Source organism: Pseudorca crassidens, chromosome 9 (assembly GCF_039906515.1).
Source record: "Pseudorca crassidens isolate mPseCra1 chromosome 9, mPseCra1.hap1, whole genome shotgun sequence".
In the NCBI taxonomy this organism is placed as follows: Eukaryota; Metazoa; Chordata; class Mammalia; order Artiodactyla; family Delphinidae; genus Pseudorca; species Pseudorca crassidens.
Window position 1 is genome coordinate 95461418 of NC_090304.1, and position 27615 is coordinate 95489032.

The 27615-nt window shown below is 43.9% G+C and overlaps 1 protein-coding gene across 6 annotated transcripts; it reads right to left on the reverse strand.

Moving 5' to 3' along the window:
• JAML (junction adhesion molecule like) lies at window positions 1-27615 on the reverse strand. 6 transcript variants are annotated; one of them, XM_067751171.1, is made up of 10 exons: window positions 23289-27615; window positions 22241-22303; window positions 19237-19391; window positions 17432-17657; window positions 13577-13689; window positions 9796-10033; window positions 6018-6156; window positions 3672-3732; window positions 2116-2199; window positions 1-496 (listed from the first exon to the last, which is right to left on the reverse strand). In XM_067751171.1, the coding sequence occupies exons 2-10, from the start codon at window positions 22281-22283 to the stop codon at window positions 404-406; spliced, it is 1152 nt and encodes a 383-aa protein (XP_067607272.1). In that variant the 5' UTR covers window positions 22284-22303; window positions 23289-27615; the 3' UTR covers window positions 1-403. The 6 variants fall into 6 exon arrangements, with proteins under 6 accessions (XP_067607272.1, XP_067607270.1, XP_067607275.1 ...); XM_067751169.1 differs by lacking the exon at window positions 23289-27615 and having other exon boundaries at window positions 22241-22678; XM_067751174.1 differs by lacking the exons at window positions 22241-22303; window positions 23289-27615 and adding an exon at window positions 20265-20343.

Sequence of the window (27615 nt, forward strand, 5' to 3'; positions counted from 1 at the left end):
TGATTTCCACAAACTGCATTTATTTGGGGATAATTGGCCAAAGAAATCATTTGGGTTGGTTTTTATCTCGTGATTCTTCCCTGGAACCATCCACAAAGAGCACCGTCCAAGCAGAGGGTCTGACCTGATGGGATGCTTGCGGCCTCTGGGGCAGCTCAGTCAGGGTCCCCAGGGCCAGTGCCCCGCTCCAGAGGGACCAAGTCCATGCTCCCCCTAATCAGGGCCTGTTCCTCCAGAGCTGTCCCGTCTCTCTGCCAAGCTTCAAGCCCTCCATCTTCAGCCCTTTGCCCAAGCAATGAGGCCGGGGGAGGACTTGGAGGGCAGGGGGTCTGACATGGACTCAGGACACAAGGAAGAGAGAGTCTGTGCCACGGCCAAGGGCAAAGGGAACTCCCCCTTCTTTTCAAAAAGCTTGCTCTGTCCTTGGCATTCCCCCATCTGACTTTTTGTCAGATGGGCTAGTTGGTGCTGACCTCAGAGAAGGCCAAACTGGGTGCTGTGGGGAGAGAGAAACAAAGCACATTTGTAAGAAGCATTTCAATCATAATAGTTACCATTTATTGAGCTCTTTCCATCTGTCTGGCCCAATTCTGAATTTCACATGCACTGTCTCATTTGATCCTTACCACCCGAGAGATAGGTTTTATTATTCCCATTAAGGATTAAGAAACTGAAGTTCAGAGAAGCTAAGTTACCTGCCTAAGACTGAGCTAGCTTCTAAGTCAAGGTAAAGATTTGGACCCTGGTGTGTCCAACTCCAAAGCCTGTGATCTTAACCATTGTGCTATACAGCCTCAGAAAGGGGACACGGCGCGGTGCCCCCTTCATTTAAGTAAATTTAATGAAGAAGCAAAGGTTCTTTGTTGCCCTGCTCTCTTTCAGATAACACCTCCCTACCTGAGGTCTCAAACAAGTGGTACGCAGGCCAGAATTCACCCACGGGCTTGTTTAATTTGGTACATAGTGTTTTAAAATAACTTGACAACCCCTGAAGGGCTTTGAGTTTGTGGCCCTGTCCTCTCATCACACTCGTTTTAGTGAAACCGTTTCAAGGGGACAGGGCTGCCATTTTCTGCAAAGTTTAAATCGCAAGCACCTGGCAGTGAACATGGGGAAGCTGGCTTTGAAACTGGCTTTCCCTCCTCCATCATCTCTGCCCCACAGACTATCTGCAGACAGTACCACCCAGGTGGTTGACACACTCCGCAGCAGCCACTGTGCAGCTGTATCAGCAGGTCTCTAAGATGAGGTTCTGGCCGTCACTGTAGCACCACATGGCTATAACAGGAGAAGGACGGGGGGAGGGGAATGACTATATTCAACTTCAGAGGGGAGCTTATGTTTCCCTTGGTGGAGCCAGGCCAGGGCTCTGATCTCACACTTCCCTGGCAGAACCTTTCTCTGCTGTAATTATCTGGAAGTCATGTGTCCTTAGCGCTGGTGTGACAGGAACAAACACAAGCCATCATCCTATAAACAGAGGAGGCCAGCCTCCCTGAACCCAGCAGAACACGGCTCCCTCCATGGCTGGGGTGCCTATCGTTAGTCTACAGATAGCATCATATCTCTCGCCAGCTCAGTCCTTTTGTCCTTACCCCTACTCACTACACAGCAAGGGTCTTTTTTAGGTGCTGGACTTCCCTGGACAGTTGAGCAAAGAGAAAGTAGGAATCAGACTCTGTATTATTACATGAAATTCAGCATGAAGCCTTGCCGGCAATTAGATGATGCCAAGGTATAATAAGTCACAGAATTTAAAAATCTAAGAGTTGGAAGGCATCTTTTGAAAGGAAGGAAAACCATCCCTTGTGACACGATGCCTGTGCAAGGATCTTACAGCCCCCTCGTTACTATGCTAAGATCAATCCTTTCCAGCCCTAGAGATGCTCATAATACTCGAAACTGGGTACAAGGACAAGTTTGATATGACTTTTCTATCCAGCAGAGCTTCAGCTTCTCACCCTTTCCTACTACCTAGAAAAATCTCTGCCCTCAGCAGAGTGGCCTCCCCAGGGGACCTAGCAATGTGCATCCCCCATGAGTTTGCCGTATCCTTCCCAGCTCCTTTTCCTGCCTCCAGATGCCTGGCTTGGCTGGACCCAGAATATTCCTCACCATGGTCATGTAGGTGGCCTCTGACTTTCCACTTGATTCTTCATCAGTCACCTCTTGCATGGTTATTGAGGAGTAGATATGTTTCTAGAGGGGAGAAAATCATGTAAATATTCCTAAAACTCAACAAGTCTTACACGCCAGAGAAAAGGCTATCTACCACTCTTCAAGGGGACAGGGGTTCTCGAGGGTATAAACCACAAAAATCAGTAGGTCAGAGGGTTACTAAGAGCTAGAGAATTATCATAGGTCACGATAATCCACTCCTCAGACTTCCTGGAAATTAAGAAAATTAGCTCATCAGCAAAGAGCACTATCTTAAGAACCAAATTCTTTGGTTCAAAAGTCAAACATCTGGGACTTCACTGGCGGTCCAGTGGTTAAGACTGCACGCTCCTAATGCAGGGGGCACGGATTCGCTCCCTGGTCAGGGAACTAAGATCCCACGTGCTGCATGCCGTGGCCAAAAAAAAAAAAAATCAAACATCTTTGTTTGGATGGGCATTGAGGTAGCAGCAGAAAATTCTTATCTTGCCAAATTATTTGTACTTTGTGATTATTTCCTCCTAATTAGAGTCATGGCAGGACGGCATTCATCAGCAGCTAACTGTCATCATCTCTTCCAGAGGGTTTATATGCCAGGAACAGCCCTCACTGAACTTCACATCTGTGAGGTCAGAGGTACTTTGTGATTCCCATTCCTGTCACTATTTGGAGAAGTGATATCATCCACTGGCAAAGTCTTGGACTTCTGGAGTCCCCTGCACTATGTTGTGAGAAAATCCTACTCTTGGGACACAAACAGCCCAAAAGATGGAAAGGTAAATATGATAAGAGGAGTTTTTCAAAGGAAAGAAAGAGAGAGAGAGAGAGGGAGGGAGGGAGGGAGGGAGGGAGGGAGGAAGGAAGGAAGGAAGGAAGGGGGGAAGAAAGGAGGGAGGGAGGGGGAAAAAAGGAAGGAGGAGGGAAGAAATGAAAGAACAAAAGGGGAAAAAAAGAGTTCAAGGAAACTAATCCATTTCTCAGTCCCTGGTAGCAATTATTTATCACAACTAATATGGTTGAAAAAGTTCTTGATCCTCTCTTTCTAAAGGTCCCCAAATATTTAATCTGAACAATTAACTCCTTCACTTAACTCTGGAATGGATCGTAATCATCCTTTATATTGATACCGTGCCTCATAGATTACAAAGCACTTGCCTATCATCATGTTATTTGAACCTTACAACGGGGCAAATATGTTTGTCCTTAAACTCATTTTACTGATGAGAAAACTGAGGCTCAGGGAGGTGGCAGAGCTGGGCTTGAACTGGGACTTTCCCAGGGCCCTCCAAGGATGTACTGGGCTGCTGGACTGGCCCTGTCCGCCCCACGCCACTCACTCTCCCAGGGACTCATTGCAGTGATGGAGATTTCCTGAGCCGCTGCTCTGTGCCAGGCACTGGATGCGCCGAGACATAACGATGAGTGAGACACAGTTCACACCACCTGGATCCTGGAGCAGCCTCCACCTTGCCCTCACTGAGCACAGCAGCAAAATGGCACAGTTCTTCTCTTACCTCTGGATTTGCCTTCTTTGTGTTCTCCAGGTTTTTGACCAAGGTCGTGGAAGTTACTGAACTGCAAAGGCATGAAAAGCATGTGGAATTACCCAACCAGCACCGTATATCCAAGGGTGACAACATGAGACCACACAGAGTTTTATGAAGAGAGAGACCCCAGGTTAGGAACTACTCCCAGACACCTACAGCCCATGCTACCCAGCTCCGCTTGAGATCTGAGAGATGCATCTCTTTCACCGAGAGCAGAAAGGCATCTGGAGATAGTTTAGGGTGAACGACAGCTTCAACCTCTCTATTGTCACACTAACAAGTTTTCTGCCCATAACAATTTTAAGTGAATTAATAGAGAGGGGCCATGGGATTCGATTTTAACATTTCCGAGGACTGGGGAGATGGAGCTGAGCCAGCAGGGAGCAGCAGAAGCTCAGCGAGACACCGGTTCAAAGGCTTCCGGCTTCTTTCTTCCAGGGAGGAGGCCAAGCAGAATTATCCCCTCAAACACCCAGGGCTGGGAGCTCCGGCCCCTTCCCTGCCCTTGGCCTTTGATCGCTCGACCATCTGCCTTCTGCATTTGCCACTAAATAGGCTTCCTTTTTTTCCTATTTTGGCCTAAGGTGGAGCGAAAAAAGAAAAATAACAACAACCAGGGTTAAAGCTAGAAAGGAATGTATATTATTTTGTCTCAGAGTAGAAATATTTTAATCGTATTTTCTGATTATAAAGTTGTATGCTCTGATTGTAAAATAACTCAAATAATACAGAAATGTAGACAGTCTGAAGTTGAAGCTCCAGTAAACCCCCTACCCTCCTAGGACCCACGTTTTCTTTTATCCCAAATAGCACTATTAATATTTTAGAATTATCCTTCCAAACCTCTCTCAATGCAAGCATAAGTATACTCACACAAAATATATTTAGTATATATGCTGCTGAAGAGAGAATTACATAATATGCTTTTTTATTAAAATGAGATCATACTATATATTGTATAATACTACTCCTCGGACATCTTTCTCCATCATTACATACAGAGCCATGCGGTATTTCATTGAATGGAATACCAATTCATTGAATCATTACCTTTCTGACAGGCACTGAGAATGATTTCAGTTTTTTTTTTTTTTTTTTTTTACGATACGTGGGCCTCTCACTGTTGTGGCCTCTCCCGTTGCAGAGCACAGGCTCCGGTCCCGCAGGCTCAGCGGCCATGGCTCGCGGGCCCAACCGCTTCGCGGCATGTGGGATCTTCCCAGACCGGGGCATGAACCCGTGTCCCCTGCATTGGCAGGCGGACTCTCAACCACTGTGCCACCAGGGAAGCCCTGTTTTCAGTTTTTAATTATAATCTTTGCTACAGCAACCACGTTTATGCACAAGTCTCGGCACATCCGTCCGACTATTTCTTTAGAATAAACTAGTAGACAGACAGACATGGGAATGCTGCTCTTCATTTTGAGGGAAACTGAGGCCCAGAGCAGAGAAGTGAGTTGATAGGGAAAGCCAGGTTCTCTAACTCTCGGTTCAGTGCTGTCCACATGCCCAAAGCAAAGACCTTCAAGTTCAAAACCAAGTCAGAGAGCCCCTGGGGAGTCAAGTGCAAACCTAGCAGGCAGCACCAGTTTCTGGATAATACATGTCCCATGGAGAAAGGAGTCCCAAAAGTCAGCACTACTCAGTCTTAATGGGGGTTCTTGCCCATTGACACTATTTCAAAAAGAGAGTCAATTTGCCCTAGCAACATAGTTCATCCATAGTTGGATAAACGGAAGGATATGAGCCTGCCAACAGCCAGTGAAACACCAGTGCCCGTGCCCAGAGCATCGGTGTATTTCTGAGGTACTGGTAGAATTTCAAGCCTTTAAAAACACATTTCAACAATAAATAATTTAGGACCTGAGGCCATTCATTCAGAAGTAGCTTCTCATAATTAAAATGTGGTCCTTCAGATAAAACCACTGACAACCCTCAAAGTCTGAGCTTCTCTACGAAGTACATACATACTGTGGGCAATTCAAAAATCGTTTCGGGCATTGAATAGCACCATTACGGTTCTTGCATAAGATTTACACTCTTAATTGTGCTCTACTTGGACCAACATTTGTAAGTCTGTGTAATCTTTGTAAAATGAGGATGGTGTGGGAATGTGCAAGGCCTTTCAGGATAACAGTGAGCAAAGGGGGGGGGTCACTATACGATGACGTCTAATGTGGTAACCACAGATGATTCTGGTTTAAAACACCCCCTTCTGTGAAAATGGCACACTTAGAGCCTTATCACTCTCTTCCACTTCAGGCTAGAGGCATCTCCAGCCCCCCAGCCCAAGAGATGGGAGCAGCCCTGTACCTCTTACTCCCATAGGTCCTCTTCACAATCAATATCAGAACCGGAAGCAGCAGGATAGTGGCGCAGACAACTCCCACAATGATCACCAGCTGATTACCGCCCAGGATCTCAGGTCTGAGGGTTACTGAGGTCACCAATGCTTGGGAAAGGAGAGAAGTAACGACAGGGCCTCAATAATCCAGAAAAGAGCTGGGAGCCTCACCAGTTCTAGACCAAGTAGCAACAGCCACATCAGAAGTGGGAGGAGAAGGTCAGACTCCACTCCGTGTTGAAACACTAGAACTCCAGCTGTCCCCATTAGATTGAGAACCAAAGTCCGCTGACACACACACACACACACCCCCGCTTACCATTAAAATGTAGACTAAGGTCGGTGGGAAAAGAGAATATCACCTCACCTACAGTAGAGTTTCCTTTCACATTAATAATTCTACCTTAAAATGTGGTTTACCAAATGACAGAAATAACAGACATGTTAGAGCCTGCTCTACAACACTCAGCCCCATAGTCATGATACAAAGTAAAGCACTTCCACCCTTATGGCGCCCTTCACTCATTTCCTCAGTTCACTCTGAACATACACATCAAACACCTCCTGGGTGCCAGATATCACTAGGCACAGAAGATACAAAGACAAATAGTGCGTGGTCCCTGCCTTCAAGGAGAGAGACAATGTAAACAGAAAACCACAGACTGCTTATAGATGCTTTGAGAGCAGTCCATATAGAGTACAGAGCAGAACAGAGAAAAGGGTACCCAATTCTGTGGGAGCAGAACCTGAGAACTTGTCAGCAAAAGTTTAAGAGTTTAAGTTGAGTCTTAAAGGAAACATCAAGGTTTTTTTGGCAAACAGTATGGGGAAGGATGGTAGGGACCTTATACCCAAGGTCTGGAGCTCTTAGGTGCTTTTTTTGTTTGTTTGTTTTGTTTTGTTTTGTGGTACGAGGGCCTCTCACTGTTGTGGGCTCTCCCGTTGCGGAGCAACAGGCTCCGGACGCGCAGGCTCAGCGGCCATGGCTCGCGGGCACAGCCGCTCCGCGGCATGTGGGATCTTCCCGGACCGGGGCACGAACTCGTGTCCCCTGCATCGGCAGGCGGACTCTCAACCACTGCGCCACCAGGGAGGCCCTCTTAGGTGCTTTTAGGTGACAAGATGGTGCTTTTAGAAACTAGCAAGAGTTCCATGGGTCTGGTTCAAAGGTTGTGTTTGTCGGTGTGGTGGGGAATGAGGCTGGATAAGTAACAGGAGCTAAGTCATGCAGGACCTTGATTATCTCAATGAGGAGTTTGGATTTTTTTCCTTGGCGATGGAGAAGACATTAAGAGATTATAAGCAGTTGAGATTTGTTACTGAGAAAGATGGCACTCAGAGCTGCATGAAGAATGAGGGGTAGTGACTGAGAATGAAAGCAGAGACTTGTTAGAGGCCTACAGTCCAAGACGGGGATGAGACAGCCAGAATAAGGCGGTGGTGACAGATGGGAGAGGAGGCAGATCCAGTCAGTAGTAGACAGCCATAAAAAGGAACGAAACTGAATTATCTGTAATGAGGTGGATGGACCTAGAGTCTGTCATACAGAGTGAAGTAAGTCAGAAAGAGAAAAAGCAAATACGGGTTGCTAATGCACATATATGGAATCTAAAAAAAAAAGGTATGATGAACCTAGCGGCAGGGCAGAAATAAAGACGCAGACGTAGGGAACAGATTTGAAGACACCGTGGAGGAAGGGGAAGCTGAGATGAAGTGAGAGAGTAGCATCAACATATATACACTACCAAATGTAAAATGCGTGGCTAGTGGGAAGCTGCTGCATAGCACAGGGAGATCAGCTGGGTGCTTTGTGACCACCTAGAGGGGTGGGATAGGGAGGGTGGGAGGGAGACGCAAGAGGGAGCGGATATGGGGACATGTGTATGCATATGACTGATTTGCTTTGTTGTGCAGCAGAAACTAACACAACATTGTAAAGCAGTTATACTCCAATAAAGATATATATATTTTTTTAAAGTCAGTAGTAGAAATGACAGGACTTGTCAACTTGTTAGACTGGGGGTCATGGGAAAGGGAAGAATCAAGTACAACTCCCAGGCATCCAGTTGGATAACTGTGTAGATGGTGGTGACATTAACTGAGGTTGAAGAGATGGGCTGGGGAGAGGTGAGAGGGGTAGGTTTGGATATGTTGTATTTGAGTATTTGTGGAATATTTGGGTGGAGCTCATATAATACATAGAGATAGATAGATAGATAGGCAGACAGATAAAGTTGTATCTAACATAGAATATATTGAATGTATGTAGAACATGGTGTTCAATACTACTGAGGTAGAGAAGGTCAAGGATGTGCCTTTAGAGTACCATTGGTGATCTATGCTAGAGCAGAGGTAGAAGCAGAAGACTGAATGCAGTGTGCTATCAATTAATGGGAGATGAGATAGGAGACACCATGTCCAGCCCTTGAGCAAGCTATCTGGCTGTGTAAAGAAAGAAATACATAATGTACTGTGGGGAAGGTTGCACAACTCGGAATATACAAAAAACCATCAAGTGTACACTTTAAATGGGTAAATTGTAAGGTATGTGGGTTGTATCTCAATAAAGCTGTTTCAAGAAAAATAAAGATATAGGATGAGAGCTAAAGGAGACAAGGACATAGGTAAGAGGAAGAGTGGAGTGTATGTTTGTGCTGAGTGGTAGAAGCCCTTGGAAAGTATGGGCTTAAAGAGCCATGCTGTGAGGATCCTGAGAAGGAAGAGAGAGCACCACCCGAGCACAGGGGCTCAGATAAGCCCTGGGTGGAAGGGAGCTCAGGATGGCAGGGCAGGGAGGACGATGGGAGTGGATGTAGGTCCGTTTGTGGGCGGGGAGGGCTCCAAAGTTGAATGAGCTCCCGTTAATGGCTTCTATTTTCTCTGTGAAGTGGAGCTAAGACTTCTGAGAGTGAAGAAAGCCATCTGTCTTCTTCCCTCTCCAGCTGGGATCCTTTGCTATTGGCAAGAAGGCGCCTCCATAGACTTAGGTCTCTGGCCAGAGGTACTGGGGTGTGTTGCACCCTCACCTCTATCCCTGCCCCCAACCAACCACAGCCCAGCCCTGGGTCCCTAGCAAAAGGCAAAGTCCACAGGCCACATCCTGACTGCTAACTGGGTTATGGTTTAACTTGAACTCCTCACTTATCAACCTCTATCAGTCAACACAATTTAGTCTTTACTCTCCTACACACCAATGGCCTTAATACACAGTGTTTCGCCAGAATACAGAATCTTTGATCAGGAAACCCCTCTATTGTTGGTTCTGACCCCTTCCTGTTTTCTCTCTGTTCTTTGCTGTCTCTCACCAGCTCGGGACCATCTTCCTTTCCACTACAGAGCACAGAGCATCTCCCTTGAAGCCAAGTCAAAACAACTCCAATCCATCTCTGAGCTCCTGTACTTTTAACTTAGTATATTACACTAATGATGAGTGAGGTCCGGCAGAGGGGTGGTGTTCACTCAATATGAGCTTTTTTTTCCTTGACCTGCCAGCAGGGAAGAACTAGGGTGAGGCAAGTAAGGTGCATAGGGCACCAAATTTAAGGAGGTCTCACTCTCAAGGTCATGCAAGTACAGGGTACAAGTGCTTGATAAGTGCTGGGCTTATCAGGTTCAGGCAAGTACAGCACCTGGGAGTGATGCCTCCTTAAATTTTGCACCCTAGAAGCCTCTCCAGCCTCACCCTAGTCCTGGCCCTGCCTACCAGCTATGAGGCTCCTCCTCCCTCTCCAACCAAATGTTAGATACTTCGAGGCTCTTTCAGGATCACGTGCAGCACAGTGGTTTTCCTGACTGTCAGGTTCCCCAGGTGGATACTGCAGGTGTAGCTTCCTCCATCAGACTCCTTCACTCTGTGGAGCACAATGGAGCCATCGTTGTGGGAAGTGTCCCCCACCAGGTTTACACGGTTCTGGAAGCGGCCCCAGTTCTGGGGGTATCCCATGGCTGCCTTGAGTTTGGGGTAATAGCGCAACACAATCTCCTCCTAGAAGGGAAAGGCAAAACGTATGAGATTGAAGGGCTGGGGTAGAGGGGCGCCGGGAAGGTTGAGAGGGGGGGCTCTCAGGACTCACAGACTGTGTGTGGAAACAGTAAAGGTATTATCAGAAGGTATTAAGTAACACAAATCCATGGACACACGTGTCTGCGGGCACATAGTTGTGCAGGATGCCACCAAACCACAAACAACTGTTCCATCTCAAGAGAGGGATGAGGAAAGTGGGAATGAGGGACTTTCAGTTTTTTGCACTTCTCCAGTAAAAAAAGTAAAAGTACTCCTTTACTTTTTATGACATATCCAGTTGGATTTCCAATAGGCACCTGAAACATGTCTAAAACTGAACTCCAAAATTCTCCCCCAAACCAGTTCCTTCTTATCCATCCCATTTTGGTAAATGGCAACGTCTTCTTCCATAAGCTCTGGTTAAGAATCTTGCAGTCATCCTTAACTCCTCTATTTCTTGAACAACTCACATCTAATCCCACAACAAATCCTCTACCCTCGAAATACATCCCAAATCTAGCCACTTCTCACCTCTTCCACAGTCTGGTCCAAGCCACCATCTCTCACCTGGATTTCTACAAGAGCTTCTCAACTTGTATCCCTCTATACTCTCCACTACAGTCTATTCTCAGCAGATGAACCTTTAGAAATATAAGTTAAATCGTATCACTCCTCTGCTCAAAACCCTCTAAGAGCCCTCCATTTCTCCTAAAAGTACAAAGTCCTCCATGAGCTGCCCCACCCCCATCTCCTCTCTGATTTCATCTTCTACTGGCTTTTTCCTCACCTACTTGGGTCACTTCACTCCAACCACACCAGTCTCCTTGCTGCTCCTTGAGTACTGGCCTCAGGGCCTTTGCACTTGCTGCTTCCTTTGCCTGGAACACTCTTCTCCCCTAGACAGATGCATGGTTGCCTCCTTCACTTCCTTGAGACTTCTGCTCAAATGTTACCTTTTTGGTGAGGTCTCCCTGACCACCTACATAAAATAACAACCACAAAACCCTGCTTCCTTGTTCTCCATAGCTCTTACTATTACCTGACATATCATGTATTTATTTCTTCATTGTTTTACTATGTATATCCCTCCATCTTTTTTCTTAACATCTTTATTGGAGTATAATTGCTTTACAGTGGTATGTTAGTTTCTGCTTCATAACAAAGTGAATCATCTATACATATACATATATCCCCATATCTCCTCCCTCTTGTATCTCCTTCCCACCCCTCTAGGTGGTCACAAAGCACCGAGCTGATCTCCCTGTGCTATGTGGCTGCTTCCCACTAGCTACCTATTTTACATTTGGTAGTGTATATATGTCCATGCCACTCTCTCACTTTGTCCCAGCTTACCCTTCCCCCTCCCCGTGTCCTCAAGTCCATTCTCTATGTCTGCGTCTTTATTCCTGTCCTGCCCCTAGGTTCTGTCCCTCCATCTTGATTGTAAGTCCCCCATCAGGGCAGGAGCTTTGAGTATTCACTGCATAGCAGATGCTTTAAAAACACTTGTTAAATAAATGTGTTGGAGTTTTTTATAAAGTTATATAAATATTATTATTTTTAAAAAGCTTTTAAGAAAAGGAAATGGGCATACAAACAGAAACATGAATGAAAAGACCTGGCTTGTCTCTTGTGATTCAAATTCACAACCCAAAACGTCAACTCTCATCCTATTTTCTGCAGTGTCTCAATTGGTGGATGACATATAAATGCATGACAAGTTCCCAGAGGTGAATCTGGAACTACATGTAATTCCCCAGACCCCACCATGATGCCACCATTTCTTTTTTTTTTTTTTGAATTTTTGAATTTTATTTTATTTATTTTTTATACGACACGTTCTTATTAGTTATGTATTTTATACATATTAGTGTATACATGTCAATTCCAAACTCCCAGTTCATCCCACCCCACCCCCACCACCACTTTCCCCCTTGGTGTCCATACGTTTGTTCTCTACATCTGGATGCCACCATTTCTGACCCACTCAGCATATAGGAATCAAGTGAGTATAAATGACTTTTTGTAGGGATGACCTGGAATATGTCTTCATTTATAAAAGTTAAATCTTTTCTAAACTTTGTACCTTAACTTTTATTAACAATAAGTTACCTGAGATATCTCTTACAACACACCTTGACTCATCAGGATATCATCATGCCATAGTTGACATCTACTGGTCTAATGAACTAACTTGCTGTTTACTACTTCAGAGTTCCCATGAAGTACTCCTCAACCTGGCCCCCAGGACCTACTAATCCCAACATTCGAAGCATCCATGAAGATAAAGAAAATTCCCTCCGTCACATAAATGGGGCAATGGGGCACAGAAGAAAACTCACAAAAATAACCCAAATAAGAATAAGAGGGCTTCCCTGGTGGTGCAGTGGTTAAGAATCCGCCTGTCATTGCAGGGGACACGGGTTTGAGCCCTGGTCCGAGGAGATCCCACATGCCGCGGAGCAACTAAGCCCGTGTGCCACAACTACTGAGCCCATGCGCCACAACTACTGAAGCCCGCACGCCACAGCTACTGAAGCCTGTGTGCCTAGAGCCCGTGCTCGGCAACAAGAGAAGCCACCTCGGTGAGAAGCCCGCACACCGCAACAAAGAGTAGCCCCCGCTCGCCGCAATTAGAGAAAGCCCACGCGCAGCAACGAAGACCCAGCGCAGCCAAAAATAAATAATTTTTTTAAAAAAAAGAATAAGAATGCAAAATGGTATAGACGATCTTATTTGCAAAGCAGAAATAGAGACACAGATGTAGAGAACAAACGCATGGATACCAAGGGGGAAGGGGGAATGGGATGAACTGGGAGATTGGGATTGACATATATACACTATTGATACTATGTATAAAATAGATAACTAATGAGAACCTACTGTATAGCACAGGAACTCTACTCGATGCTCTGTGGTGACCTAAATGGGAAGGAAATCCCAAAAAGAGGGGATATATGTATACATATAGCTGATTTACTTTGCTGTACAGTAGAAACTAACACAACATTGTAAAGCAACTATACTCCAATAAAAATTAATTAAAAATAAAAATCAAAAACATTTTTTTAATTTTAAAAAAAGAATACGAATGCAATTGTGCTTATGCCTAGCCCATTGCCTTCCTGGCTAGGCCACCAAAATCATCCCCCTTGCTATCCCATGGACTCTACGAAAAGGGGAAGGGAGAAGAGGAATTAAACTAAAATGCAGTGGCCAAGTCATGTACAAATGCTTTACATCAGCCGTCTCTTATATGCGTCCTGACAACCTGAAAAGCTGAGCAGCAGCAGCATCTACTTCTTCTTCTTCATCATCTTCATTAGAGTCATTTTTCCCAACCGGAAGCTGAAATTGCCCAGCCAAGTGGCTGAGCTGAGAGGCCCAGCTTTGCCAAGGTCCAAAGCCCAAGCCCTCACAACACAACCACATGGCACCTGGTGCCTGGATTCTTGATCTCCCCGCTCTGTCCTGACAGCATCGGCCAGGGGCTTCTTATACACAATGAGGGTTTCTCCTCCTTACCTTGGTGTGCTCTCCTGATGAGAACATCCAGTCTACCCTGGTCATGTATTTCTCTTCTGTGCTGTGGAAAACACATCCCATCTGAGTCGAATCGCCCACATGAGCCATGAGCTCTGGGGATAAAATGATAAATCAAGTCAAACTCACGGTATAATCTATAGAAGCCAAAGAACTTCTAGAAGAGATAATATTTAGCCAAAGATCCTCAACAGTAAAATCAATGTCACCGCCAAACACTGCACACTTTCCCTCCACAGGTGATCCAGATTCTTCTGTGTGGTCAAAGTACTCAGAGGTTTCTCACTCAAATCCACACAATACCCCAAGGATAAGACAATACCCTCTAGCTACCAACATTGGGGTCCCACTGACTTCAGTAAACACTTTCTGGTTCTCTTAATTCCTTTCTCCTTCTCCTTTTCTAGAACCTCTCCCACAAGCCCCAACTCCACTTCAAGCTTGTGATAAAGAAAGTACAGAAAACCTTGAAGCCCCCCACTTTCTGTTCTCCAACTTAGATACCCACATCTGCTTAACATAAACAGGAAGTGGAAAGTTATATAACTCTCATTCTTATAAATAATCCACTGGCTCTCCTAGCTGAAAAACTGAATCACGGGTAACTCTCTTCAACTTCTTTTATTCTTCTACAAGTTGTCTTAGGACTTGCTTAGGACAATTCTGGCTAGAGTACAGGTCACAGGACTGCTTGCTAATTAGGCCAAGACAACAGACAGTTTTCCTCTTGGCTTTTCTTTCTGTTTTAATCCCTGCCCCCACTTCCCCATCTGCTCCCCCTTCCCCTGCTCCTGGCTTTCCAAAAAATAGTCTCTTCCTCCTGCTTATTTGTATAAGCAGCTGACCCCATCATATGTTTACTGCTTTAGTCATTTCAACAAGTCCCTGAAAAAGAAAACAATTGGAAAGATGCTTCTGATTTTTCAATAGTGCTCTATACGAATCGACCACAAAGTCAATTAAGAAAAGAAAGGCAGGATGATATTTAAGGGAGACACAAGCCTAGGTCTTAACTGGACAGAGTTCCTTCAAGAGAGCATTAAGCGGAGCTCATAAAGGAACACAGTACATCAGCTAACCTTTTCATCCAAATTGTGTCCCTGGGAGAACGTTAACTTCCCACCCAGGAGGAAAGACGCACAATGGGAGGAAAGCAAAAGAAAATATTATGAACTCAAAACTCTATGGAGGGAATTATTTTGGAAGTAATAAAAATTCACTGCAAAGAATACCAATAGGGAAGGAAACACCCTCTAAATCTATGAGTATATTAAGAATTGAACCCTGTTTTTTAAATGCAATAATAAGAACTGAACATTCTGAGTTCCTTCAACACACCAGGCATGTGCTAGACACCTAGGATATCACCTAGTCATTACAATATTTTGAGATATGCACTATTACTCTCCCATTTCACAGAGGAAGAAAGTGAAAGAGCCCAGAGCTTCATGGCCAGTAAAAGGCAGAGCCAGCACTCAAACCCAGGCCTGAGTGAAAACAAAGCCCACGCTTTCTCACTCCCTTTACTGTTACCACCTCACTTAAGTGGAAGGATGGCTGATTCTAGAGCAAAAATATGGGAAGTTAATATTATTTTTATTTGTAAGAAAATTGTCTATACCACTGAAATTTTGTTTTCCAAATATTAGGAACTTTCTCTAAATTAGGATTTAAAGCACTGTTAGGTGTGATTCCAAAACATGGGCTTTTAATTATTTCATTAGATTGCCTCCCTTCTAGAATCATAGACCTTTATAAATTGAAAAGAGATTAGAATAGAATAAAAATAATAGAGTAATGAAGTTAGGGATCCAGAGGCCACCTAAAGCGCACATACTATACGACCTACCATGTGCATGAATCCCTTCAATAAGAATGTTTTCTCTCCTTGAACAACATATTTTCCAAAATGTTAAACCAAACTCAAAACATTGTTCAAGCAATTCATCTGATATGAAAACTTTAATTCAATTTTGAATCTTAAAAATGAAGATCATCTGACTGAAATTATATGCACAAGTTTGAATAAAAATTACTTTTTGTTCTCTTTATGCTTTTCATCAACTATTATACAATATATCTATACAGTATAAGTGTATAATCTGAGGACACACACATTCAGATGCCTTAAAATCCTTTCATAGAATAAAATGGAAGCAAATTCCTAAGAAAGAAAGAAAGGGAAAGAAAGAAAAAAGAAAATTGTTTATAGTGTTTAAAATAAGAACTACGAATAAAAGAGTTGAAGTAGTAGAAACACAGAAAAATTACAAACTGAAGGATAAACTTTGTGGAGGAAATCTAGATGAGTTTTCACATGGAAGGAGATGGCCACCAGACAAATGGTCAGGAGTTAGAGCTATTCCCACGCCGGCTGGAAAGGAAAAGTAAATACAAATTGCTCCACTGGCTACTGGGAAATCTGACTACCCCTAAAATTGCTCTAGCCTGCTCCCATGGACTCAGTTCTTAAAACTGCCTCCTTTGGGCTCCTTCCTTCTGTGTCTCTTCTAAGCAGGAATAGGCACCCGTTTTGTAGGACATGCTTGTAGTCCTCAGGCCCAGCATCAGAGAACAAAGTAGAAAGGGGTAACTCAAAGATAATCCTTGGGGGACACAGACAGTTGGTTCATTTCTTCTTCCTGGAGAGCCATAGATTTAAAATCGAAAGAAAAATGCAATTGAAAAAAGTAGGAAAAATTAGGAGAGAGGCCAGAGGCCACCTTCTACAATTCCTTCTACCCTTCCATTTTTTAGAAGTCAGATTCAAGTGAGGGATGCTAATTTAAGAATTTCCTTCATTTGACAAATGTTTACTGAATGTTTACTCTATGCCAGGCATTGTGTCTAGGGCTGGTCATGGGACCAAGAACACAGATCCAGGTGAGCAGGGGAAACACAACTGAACAGGTGTGTTGAATATCACCAGAGACAGGGACAGGGTGCTCCAAAGGAGCTCATTGAAAGAATGGACCTAAACTAGCTGGCAGGGAGCGGGGTGTCCAGATTCTAGTTCACTCACTAAACAGCAAGCTCTCCTGAGGCCAAAGACTGTTCCTTCTACCTCACACTTTTAAAGAATGTATCTAATTCTGTGGTTTTCAAACTTTTTAAAGCAGCAGAATTCTTTCTTCAAACGAAATCTTATCTGGCAGCCCAATGAATATAACAGGAAAAAGGAAAAGGACTTTGGTTGTAGTGGAGGTGGAAGCCTGAGGTCCTGCCCAACTAGATCCTCTATCAATCCCCTGCCCTGTTCTCATGCTTTGTGTGGCCCACCAGGTTCCTTGGACCTTGAGTGTTCTATAGAACATGTTTTTTAAAACCAACAGTCTACTGAAGCCATTTATAAATGGGAACATAAGGTCCTAGGAAGTTAGAGAGATCTGCTCATTTCTTTCATATACCCCAGAACACCTAACATCGTTACCTACAAAATATGGACACAACATCAACATGGATAACTGATGGGAAGCATCAGGGTATAGTGGGAAAAAAACATGGACTTTGTTGACAGAGGTACCAGGGTCCAAGTACTGGATATGCCATTTAATAAATATATGTCCTTAGGCAAGTCACTTAATCTCTCTAAGCCTCAGTTAACTCATCTGTAAAATGAAAAGAATACAGTTCTTCCTTCACAGCATTTTCATGAGGTTGAAACATGATAAAGTAATAATAAAATAATGATCATCATTATTTTTATTTTATTGAGGACTCACTCCGTGGTAAGTACATAGCACAATGGCTGTCACTTGCTCAACAAAATCAGTTCGCTTCCCTCACCGCACACCAAATCTCTTGCCCCTTCGCCCTTCTGAGTAAGCATTTATGTACCTTTGGGCTCCTCTGGTAGTACATGCAGGACCACTGCTTTTTTGAACACCAGGCTCTCCATTTTGAAGCGGATTTCACAGGTATAGTTTCCCTGGTCAGCCTCTTCCACATTTTGCAGCAGGAGAGAACCGTCATGGTGTAAGATGTCCCCCACCAAGCTCACACGATTCTGGAAACGCCCCACAGGCACACTGATGTTGGCATAATAGAAGAGCACGTAATCATCCTGGAGGGCAATACAACATCAGAGAAAATGTAAAGTCCATGGCACCAGACCCAGGAGTCTGGATTCAAAAGCCCCTGTTCTGTGGAGGCAGCATAGTCATCATCACCACTGTGATCAAAAAGTACTTGGGGGCTTCCCTGGTGGCGCAGTGGTTGAGGGTCCGCCTGCCGATGCAGGAGACACGGGTTCGTGCCCCGGTCCGGGAAGATCCCACATGCCGCGGAGCGGCTGGGCCCGTGAGCCATGGCCGCTGAGCATGCGCGTCCGGAGCCTGTGCTCCACAACGGGAGAGGCCACAACAGTGAGAGGCCCGCGTACCGCAAAAAAAAAAAAAAAAAAAAATAGTACTTGGTACCCAATTCACCATCAACAACATCATCATCATCATCATCACCATCATCGTGTGCCTGGCAATACACTAACTTGCACAAGGCTCTGCGGCTCATTTTACACAAAGACAATTGGAGAAACAGGGTCAACACATTTCCATTTCTTACAGTTTAAGGTAAAATGTAACACCCACTCTGAAGATCACTCTGGGGATTCAAACTCACAACTTTTGAAAAGCATCTCCCATCTTCACCCTGTGTTCTGCCATGGCTTCCGCATTCGATGGCATCCAAATGTAATCCCACAGACAGGCTGTTGTGAGAATCCCCAGCATGTTGGCTGCTACCGCTGTCCTTTCTGCCCTCCTCCAGGCAGCTTATCATAAGGCATGGGAAGGAGTCATCAACAGGGAATGGTTTACAGACTGGGAGGGGGAGCCACTTAGACCGTGGGTATTTCCGTCTTATAACAATAAATAGTAATAAAAATTTGAGTGACAGTAGCATGATAGGGATAACATGCTCTGAGCTACAAAAGCAATATTTCATTTGCAAACATTGGGACTTTATTGTCAATAATACATTACTTAGGACATATTTCGCAAATGATCCTGACATACAAGTATCTGCACAGAATCTCAGATGAGGCTTAATACACTCTGTTTCCTAATCCAAAGAGCTCCCATGAAAGGCCTTCACTCAGCCATGCTGAATCTGCTAATGCCAACACTTTAAGCAGCCGTGAAGGAGAACGAGATGATTCCCCAGCACATAAATGGGTCAGTGGAGGCTGAAAGAATCTGCCCCCTCCCCAAAGAAAAGATTCCTGTGACACCATTCCTGTGCCTAGCCCATAACTCTTTTTGTCTAGACCAATGCGTTTTCACTCTTCTCACCCTCCCACCCACCTATGCTACTCTACAAATGGGAGAAATAGAGGAAAGGAACTAAAGAACTTTATGTGCATGTCTCCCATTAGCTTCTCAAGGTCCCGAAAAGTAAGCATTACCATTATTATAATCACTTACATCTTCACAGATGGGGAAGTTGAATGTCAGAGAGTTTGAGTCATTTACCCAGCTGATTACACAGCCAAGAGGCCAGGAGGAGGCTCCGTTCTGGCAAGCTCCAGAGCCCAAGCTCCTGCAACCCCGTCTCATGGCACTGGATGACCTGATTCTCCCTCTCCCCACATTCTGACACCATTGGCCAGGGACTTTTAATACACAGCAGTGTTTCCTCCTTCTTACCTTGAAGTGCTCTCCTGATGAGAACATCCAGTCTACCTTGGTCACAAGTTTCTCTTCTGTGCTCTGGAAAATACATCCCAACAGGGCTGAATCACCCACGTGGACTGTTAGCTCCACGGAGGAAACAATCAAGTCATTCAGGCCCAAGAAATAACCTACAGAAGTCGAAAAGGCAAGAGGAGGCATCATTCAGACAAATACACTCAGCAACAAAAACTAGTATTAATCTCCAAGTATATGCACCTTTCCACCCCAGATGACCCAACGTGGACAAAGTATTCAGAGGCCCTTCATTCCAACCAGCATGGCATTCCCAAGGGTAAGAGAAATACTGTAGTTCCCCCCACGTAGCTCAAATCAGAGGAGTTCTACAATCTTCATGCTATATAGATGCTAACTGGTCCTGTGCTCCTAGCCAGTCCCTTCCCCTTTTCTAGAATTCATCCCTGCAATCTCCTTTCTAAAGAAAGAAGAGAGGGAATTCCCTGGTGGTCCAGTGGTGAGGACTCTGCGCTTTCACTGCCAAGGGAGCAGGTTCGATCCCTGGTTGGGGAACTAAGATCCTGCAAGCGGCGAGAAACAAAACAAAAAGAAAACAAGAAGAAAAGAGAAGAGAAACCCTGAAGTCTCTCCTTTCAGGTCATGAATTTAGACATCCATAAACAGGAAATGGGATGTCTCTGGCTCCTAGTTTCAGTTAGGGAACTGAAAAGCCAGTTCACAGGTACTTTTGCTTCCCTCTGCCTTTCTCCTTCTTTAGTTCCTTTACAAAAGCTTATCTCTGAATTTGCTGGCTGATTCTGGCTGTAGTGCAGGTCCTTGTAATTAGGCCAGGACAGAGCACAGCTCCTCCCTTGAATTTCCTTTGTTTGCCTTCTCCCCACCTCCCTCCTCCAGCTCTGCCCTCAGCCCTGGCTTTCCAGTCTCTAGGGTTAGCCCATGCGGTACCCCTCCACTATCTGTCAATTGCTCAAGTAATTTCTCTTTTCCCTTAAAGAAAAAACCATTTCTAAAGAGAAAACCATTACATGGATATTTCTGTTTCCACAGGACATGCTCTATGCAAAGAGATAACCATAGCAAGAAAGACACATTTAGATGCTGGCCAGTTCCTATCAAAGAAAAGCCAAGTGAACGAATTTTGGAGTAAACAGAAAATGTGCCAACCTCTCCATCCAAGCTGCTGCCCCGGGAGAAGAGTGTTAACTTCCTGCCCACAGCAGGCAACACGCAGTGGGGAGGATGTGAAAGAAAACATGAACTCTCCACTCTCTGGAGGGAATTATTTTTTGAAAGAAATCAAAAGTACCTGCAAAAGCGACCTGGAATTTTCCTGTAAGGAAGAACTGAGCAACTTTAAGTGTGGTTAAAGGTATAAGAAGCTTATTTAATGTAATATGAAGAGCACTGTCTGTAGAATTAAATGAGTTTGCTAGAAAGCAAGAGCAACAACCAAAGCAAAGAGAAACTTATACCTGATAGGTAACCTTTGTACAGAAATGGCTGAAGAAATTGAGACTTTCTACAGAGGAGGAAAACCTCTCCAAGAAGTACAATACCCCCTGATGTCACCAGGCCACTCCACACGGGGTTGGATTGTTAAGTCTCTGGATGGAAGGGCAAAAACTTGCAGGCTGCTTCACCCAGGAAATGTCTAAACAGCCTCTGAGATTTTTATAACCCTGATTCCATGGGGAAAAAAATTCTCTAATACATACCAGTTTCATGTGTGTGTGTATGTCTGACTGCATGTTTGTGCACATGCTATGTTGCCTGGAATTAGAGCAAAGACAATTCTTTTGTGCACTTTGCTGAGTCAGTGTTTAGGTCACCATGCAAAGTTTAAGAAACTAATAATAAAGAGAAAAATAGAATAGATAAACAACAAGGTCCTACTGCATATTACAGGGAACTATAGTCAATATCCTGTGATAAACCATAATGGAATATAAAAAAGAATGTATGTATATGTATAACTGAATCTCTTTGCTGTACAGCAGAAATTAACACAACATTGTAAATCAACCATACTTCAACCATACTTTAAAAAGACAAAAAAATAGGGACTTCCCTGATGGCACAGTGGTTAAGACTCCATGCTCCCAATGCAGGGGGCCCGGGTTCAATCCCTGGTCAGGGAACTAGATCCCACATGCATGCCACAACTAAGAGTTCACATGCCACAACTAAGGAGCCCACCTGCCACAACTAAGACCCAAAGCAACCAAATAATTTTTTTAAGTTTTTTAAAAAAGAGAAAAAAATAAAAAGCTATGAGAGCAAAGCATCTCATTAATTTATTCTTCCAACAGAGCTATATCCATGGGATAAAGAGAAGACAAGGGGACAAAAGGATGAAAAAGTTAGAAAGAGATGGGATTAGCAAGAAGAAGCAGCCCTGAGCACCGTAGGAACAGGAGACTCCAGAGCAGGCTTTTTAAAAGTGGAGCTTAAGGAGAAACCTGAAGGATAAGGAAGGCTTAGGCATGCTTGCTAGGGTGAGGTGGGGAGAGAAGGTTCCAGGCAAAAGAAACCATCCAAAATTGGGAAAGAGCTCAGCGCATTTGAGGAACTGCAAGAAGACTAGTGTAGCTAAAGCACGAGAACAATTACAGGGATTCTGGGACTCCCTTTGGTAATTTCATTTCCTGATCTGAGACTAGCTGTGGTTTTAAAGATAACAATTTAAAGTGCAGGAATACCAGCGAGAAACTTTCTTTGTATCCCATAGGAAGGTCCTAAAACACCCAGTCAGGACCCAAAGGCATTCTGTTTCTAATAGCAGCAGAGGAATATTCAGCTTTCCAAGGAAGAGTCTCCTACCTGGCTTCTAAAACAGCTGTTGAAGCAAAACGGCTGTTTCAACAAAACTGTGAAGTTCCAGGTTGGGGTTTCCATTTTCAACAAAGCAAGGGGAAATGAAAATATATAAAACTGGCTTCTGAACACGCATGAGACTTACAAGAAATCAAATACCCTCCTTGGTCCCTTGGCTTCTACTTACTGAGTAACACCGGCACCAGGATGCGTTTCGGTGGGTAAAACATGCTGCTCTCAATTTTTCAACCTTAAAAGAAAAAAAAAGTCAGAAAATAGTGTCAAGAGAAGTTCATTAATTTAACACATCAATGGAGAGTTCTGTGAGTCAGCCTCTGTCTGAGGCACTGGGCTGCAGCACGTAGCAAGGAAGACAAGGTCCCGGCTGATAGCAGCTTGCACGTGGAGGGGAGATGGAGAGGAAAAAAGCAGCAAATGAATGAATAAGAAACAGTGGATGCTGGTAACTGCTATGATGAAACAAAACAGAGTGGTATTTGGAGAGTCACTTGCGGGCTGCCTCAGACTGGCTATAAGGGAAGATTAGATGAAAGTTGCTTTTAAAGAGAAAAAAAGCAAACAATTCCACGATAGCCTTGAGGTGACAACCCTAGACAATCTACAACCTGAGAGTTTCACATAAACAAAAGATTACAGGATACTCAGCCTGAAATTTTTACCTATCTCTCCAACTAAATTAAAATGACTACCTTTAAATATATAAAGAATGTTCTGGACATGTAAGAAAAGAGATACGCAAATACGAGGAAATTTTTTAAACTCAGTTATGACACAAAGAAGCCACATGAAAGGTCCACAGTGAGATTTTTTTTAATATTTTTTTAGGCAGGATAGCATGGATAGAATGCGAATTGGGTTGTGCATGGGCAAAAGTACTTTTAAAACATCTATATTATCTCTGTGGTATTAATTTCACTGCATCCACCAGCTCCTGGGAAAGAATTCACTGTCTGCACAATGCCCTGCAATTTTCTTAACAAAACAGAAGAACCCTAACTCCCAGGAGTTACAATTCAACAAGCCTTGGGTTCCTACCTACTACTGTGGCTGGTCTCCGTCATGATCCCTGCACCTCTAACATTTTGGAGTAATTCCACCTCAGAATATGCTAGGAGGAAAGGTCTTCTTTGTGTATTAACATCATAGTACCCTACCCAGCTCTGCTGGAAGTCCAGCACGTATGGTGGCCATTTTAATGTATAAAAAATGATTACCTAAGAGATTTTGTTTTTTAATAATTTGTCTGTTTGATGTTTGCCGTTTTGTCTGTCTGTTTTTCTTTCTTTCTGGCTGCATTGGGTATTCGTTGCTGTGCACGGGCTTTCTCTAGTCGTGGCGAGCGGGGGCTACTCTTCGTTGCAGTGCGCGGGCTTCTTATTGCGGTGGCTTCTCTTGTTGCGGAGCATGGGCTCTAGGTGTGCAGACTTCAGTAGTTGTGGTGCACAGGCTCAGTAGTTGTGGTTTGCAGGCTCTACAGTACAGTAAGAGATTTCTTACCTGTATTCTAATCAACAAAGTCCTCCATCTGAAAAATCAGGGTCAAACTGTTTAAGGTGGCCCTACCTAGGTCTCACTTATGCAGAAAGTCCATTGACCTTGCTGAACCTCAGTTTCCTCACCTATAACATGGGGATAACGACACAAGGATCAAATGTGATAATGCAGATAACAGTGCTTTGAAAAACAGAGAGCATTACCACATGAGATCCTATTTTTATAGCCTAAAAGTCAGATAGGAAACAGAGTTTGTAGCCTTAGAGGAGATTTTGGGTTCTGAGAATCTACCTTTACAAGAACAGCAAATGATGAATCAGAATGAACTGGAAGCTTCTTAAGTTTCAGTTCTTGAATTCCACTACAATGTAGATAACAATTACACTGACTCAGATTACCAAAAGTCACATTAAATTTCCCCAAATATGAGTACTTCTAATGAAAATACAAGCTCTCAGGATAGCCACAGCTTTATTCCTGCTGCATGACACATGCCTTACCCTATGCATACATGCGTGAGCATGATAAAGGGCTTCCTTTATATCATAACTTTAATTCATCATATCTCAGATATCTAAGATCCCTGTCGTGTTCTGGATGAATTCTTCTCCAGGGAGTTGGTTGTGCTCCCTTCACTGCCCAGCAAACAGCTCTCATATATTCCCCAAAGCAGTGCGCCATTTGCACGGAGGAGTAATCATTGATTACAGTGTAGAGTTATCTATACTCTCAGGGGCAGGACCATATGCGTTTCATTTATGAGTGTCCCACGCCCATGTTACAGTATCGGTGAAGTGCCTGGCATATACTGGACAAGTGCTGACAGCTGCCAATACAACCATCAAACTGAAATCAACTTAGACATCGTGCAAATGCACCACTCTATTCTAAGAGGAAACCGGCGACCCCAAAAAGACTCTGAATCTAGTCACCAACCTCAAGACACACAGAGCTACACCCAAACCATTTTCAAACAAATTCTAAGAAGTGTGCAAAAATCTGATAAATAGAAGATACCCATTTTCAGTCTTAAGTACTCAAGTGCACCACTAGAACTCTGTGTGAATGAATAGAGAAGCAATGATTTAACATAAAAAGCATTAAGTTTTTAAAAAATTATCTTCCCAGATCAGACATTCCATTAACTAATTCTTTGATATTTGGGAAACCACTCAGTCTCCCCAGGCCTCATTTTTAACATTAAAGGGTCAGACTTTTTCCCCCTAGTTAATATAGCACCACACTAGAAATCAGTAGTGGATACTCAATAAACTAGAGAAGGTTATATGCCAGGCACTGTCTGAGCGCTCTGCACATTAACCAATTTAATTCTCACAACCCCCTATGAGGTTTTACAAATGAGGAAACTGAGGCACGGATTGGTGAAGTGACTTGCCTAATAACACAGAGCAAGTGGTAGGCCAGGATTCAAACCCGGGCATTCTGGATCAGAGCCTGTCTCTTTACTAGCCTGTACTGCTCTTCCATGTGTGTGAAAGTAATCAATGTTTTACAGCAAAGCTTCCCTGAACTTCATTTACCAAAACAAGATTAATCTGCTCCCCCTGACTGAATGCTCTTCCCATCCCCTTCCCCTAGTTAACTCCTGTTCATCTTTCATATCTCAAACTAAATGTCATTTCCTCAGGAAAACCTCTCCTGAACCACCCTTCCGAGGGCAGACCCTAGCCACATGTTTTAATAGTACCATTTCTCTTTCCTTTAGGGCATTTGTCACAACTTCTAATTATCTATTTACTTATATGCTTGTTTGATTAAAGTCTTGCTCTCCACCCTCACCCCCACGAGGCCAAGAGCTGTGGCTATGGGCCAGTGCATCTCCAACACCAGCGCAGAGTAAGACCCAGAGTGGGAGTCCAGGGACCACTCATCAGATGAACTAACAACACCTAACCAGGCCAAGAACACTAGTCAAATTTGAAGATTCCTAGTTAGTTGGCAAATATTCAGAAATTCCTATCATATAATACAGATAGATAGATATTACACACACACACATATATAGTTCAGAATTTTATCATTCAGATATGTAATTCAGTATATATATATATTAATCTCAGTCTCTAAAAATCTAACCAAAGCATTCAGATGCACCTTCAGCACCTTGATAGACTCCAATTGAATCCTCAACTCAGCCTGCTTCCTTTCCCGGATACTGACTTATCTCTTCACCAGCATGTTCTTGAGATAATTCTGCATAGTAAATTATCTCACATGTTGGCCAAATGTTTGGACCTGAGCTTATGGCTCTTTCACAATATAACTCTTGGCAAATACTTTCTATCACTCCTGGGGAGTTGTAAGTATCAGGACCCCCTTTTCCCCAGTGTAGGGGAATTGTTGTCCTTGGCACAATTATAACAGAAAAAAAGATCTTCAGAAAAGAGACTCATGACAATGAGACTACAACACAGGATGTGGAAATGACCCCCAAATATTACGATATTACAAGACAAAATAAGGGAGAGGCATTCTCTCTCTCAGTCAAAGCATTTGCCCCTAGTGAGGACAAGCAACCACTGAGCGCACAGACAACCTCACTGCCCTCCCTCACTCAGGCAGCTGCTCTACCTGCAAGGCTAAGTCCCCTCAATTTACACATCACTGTGTACCTCCAGGATTTTGGATGTTTTTAGGTATACGAGTCCACATAACCACTCTGAGGCATGAACCTCTTAAAATGCATCCTTGTTTTTCCTTCCAAGACCATTTAGTACAGACTGGTAGGTTACATGGCTTCTTATAATACAGTCTCAGTTACATCGGTCAACCCTGTACTTGAAGGGGACCTTGAGAGTCATTACTCCTGCTCTCTCCTTTAGAATGGGTTCTATCTAAACCATCCTACTTCATCTTTCCTGAGATCAGGGCTATGCAGAGGGTGTGGCAAGTATAGACAACAGCCTAGCTCTCTAGGGAGGTTTAACTTCCTGACTTCTTAAGGTTAAATATTGGCCTGTCTAGGACTGGGAGAAGAGAAACAGTGCAGGAAGAGTTCTGCCATGAGTCCAAGGACAGCTAGTCACAGCTCTACCCGAAGCCACAAGCAACTTAAAAGCTAAAGCCCTGAAGAAGGAGTAGGAACCATTTAAAGATGCGTAGAGCAGGTGATAAACTAAGATGTGATATGAGAAAACGTGTAAGAAGGAGGAAGCAACACAGTTGAGTTTGAGAGTCTTCTGCTGACTAAGGACAAATCTGATGTGAGTTCATTTTGAGATTTGAATGAGGATCGTAGTGTAAGGTGGTTGCTGAAGTCAAGCTGTGTTAAACTGCCTGACTGCCCTGCTTCATTGTTTGTAACTAGAGCCGTGTGGCTGACAGAGTCTTTGTGCTCTGATCTGGTGTCAGGCCTGTGCCTCTGAGGTGGGAGAGCTGAGTTCAGGACACTGGTCCACCAGAGACCTCCCGGCTCCACATAATATCAAACGGCAAAAGCTCTCCCAGAGATCTCCATCTCAACTCTAAGACCCAGCTCCACTCAATGACCAGCAAGCTATAGTGCTGGACATCCTATGCCAAACAAATAGCAAGACAGGAACACAACCCCACCCATTATCAGAGAGGCTGCCTAAAATCATAATAAGGTCACAGACACCCCAAAAGACACCACAGGATGCAGTCTTGCCCACCAGAAAGACAAGATCCTGTGTCATCCAGCAGAACACAGGCACCAGTCCCCTCCACCAGGAGGCCTACACAACCCACTGAACCAAGCTTACCCACTGGGGGAAGACAACAAAAACAACGGGAACTATGAACCTGCAGCCTGGGAAAAGGAGACCCCAAACACAGTAAGCTAAGCAAAATGAGAAGACAGAGGAACACACAGCAGATGAAGGAGCAAGGTAAAAACCCACCAGGCCAAACAAATGAAGAGGAAATAGGCAGTGTACCTGGAAAAGAATTCAGAGTAATGATAGTAAAGATGATCCAAAATCTTGGAAACAGAATGGAGAAAATACAAGAAACAGTTAACAAGGACCTAGAAGAACTAAAGAGCAAACAAACAATGATGAACAACAC

Excerpts from the sequence above, each read along its gene's own strand:
- JAML (XM_067751171.1), bottom strand. The coding sequence starts at position 22,283 with ATGTTTTACCCACCGAAACGCATCCTGGTGCCGGTGTTACTCA. Across the intron at positions 3,733-6,017 it reads AGGACCTATGGGAGTAAGAG|TTCAGTAACTTCCACGACCT; the intron begins GTACAGGGCTGC and ends ATGCCTTTGCAG. Across the intron at positions 497-2,115 it reads AGGCCACCTACATGACCATG|CACCCAGTTTGGCCTTCTCT; the intron begins GTGAGGAATATT and ends CTCTCCCCACAG.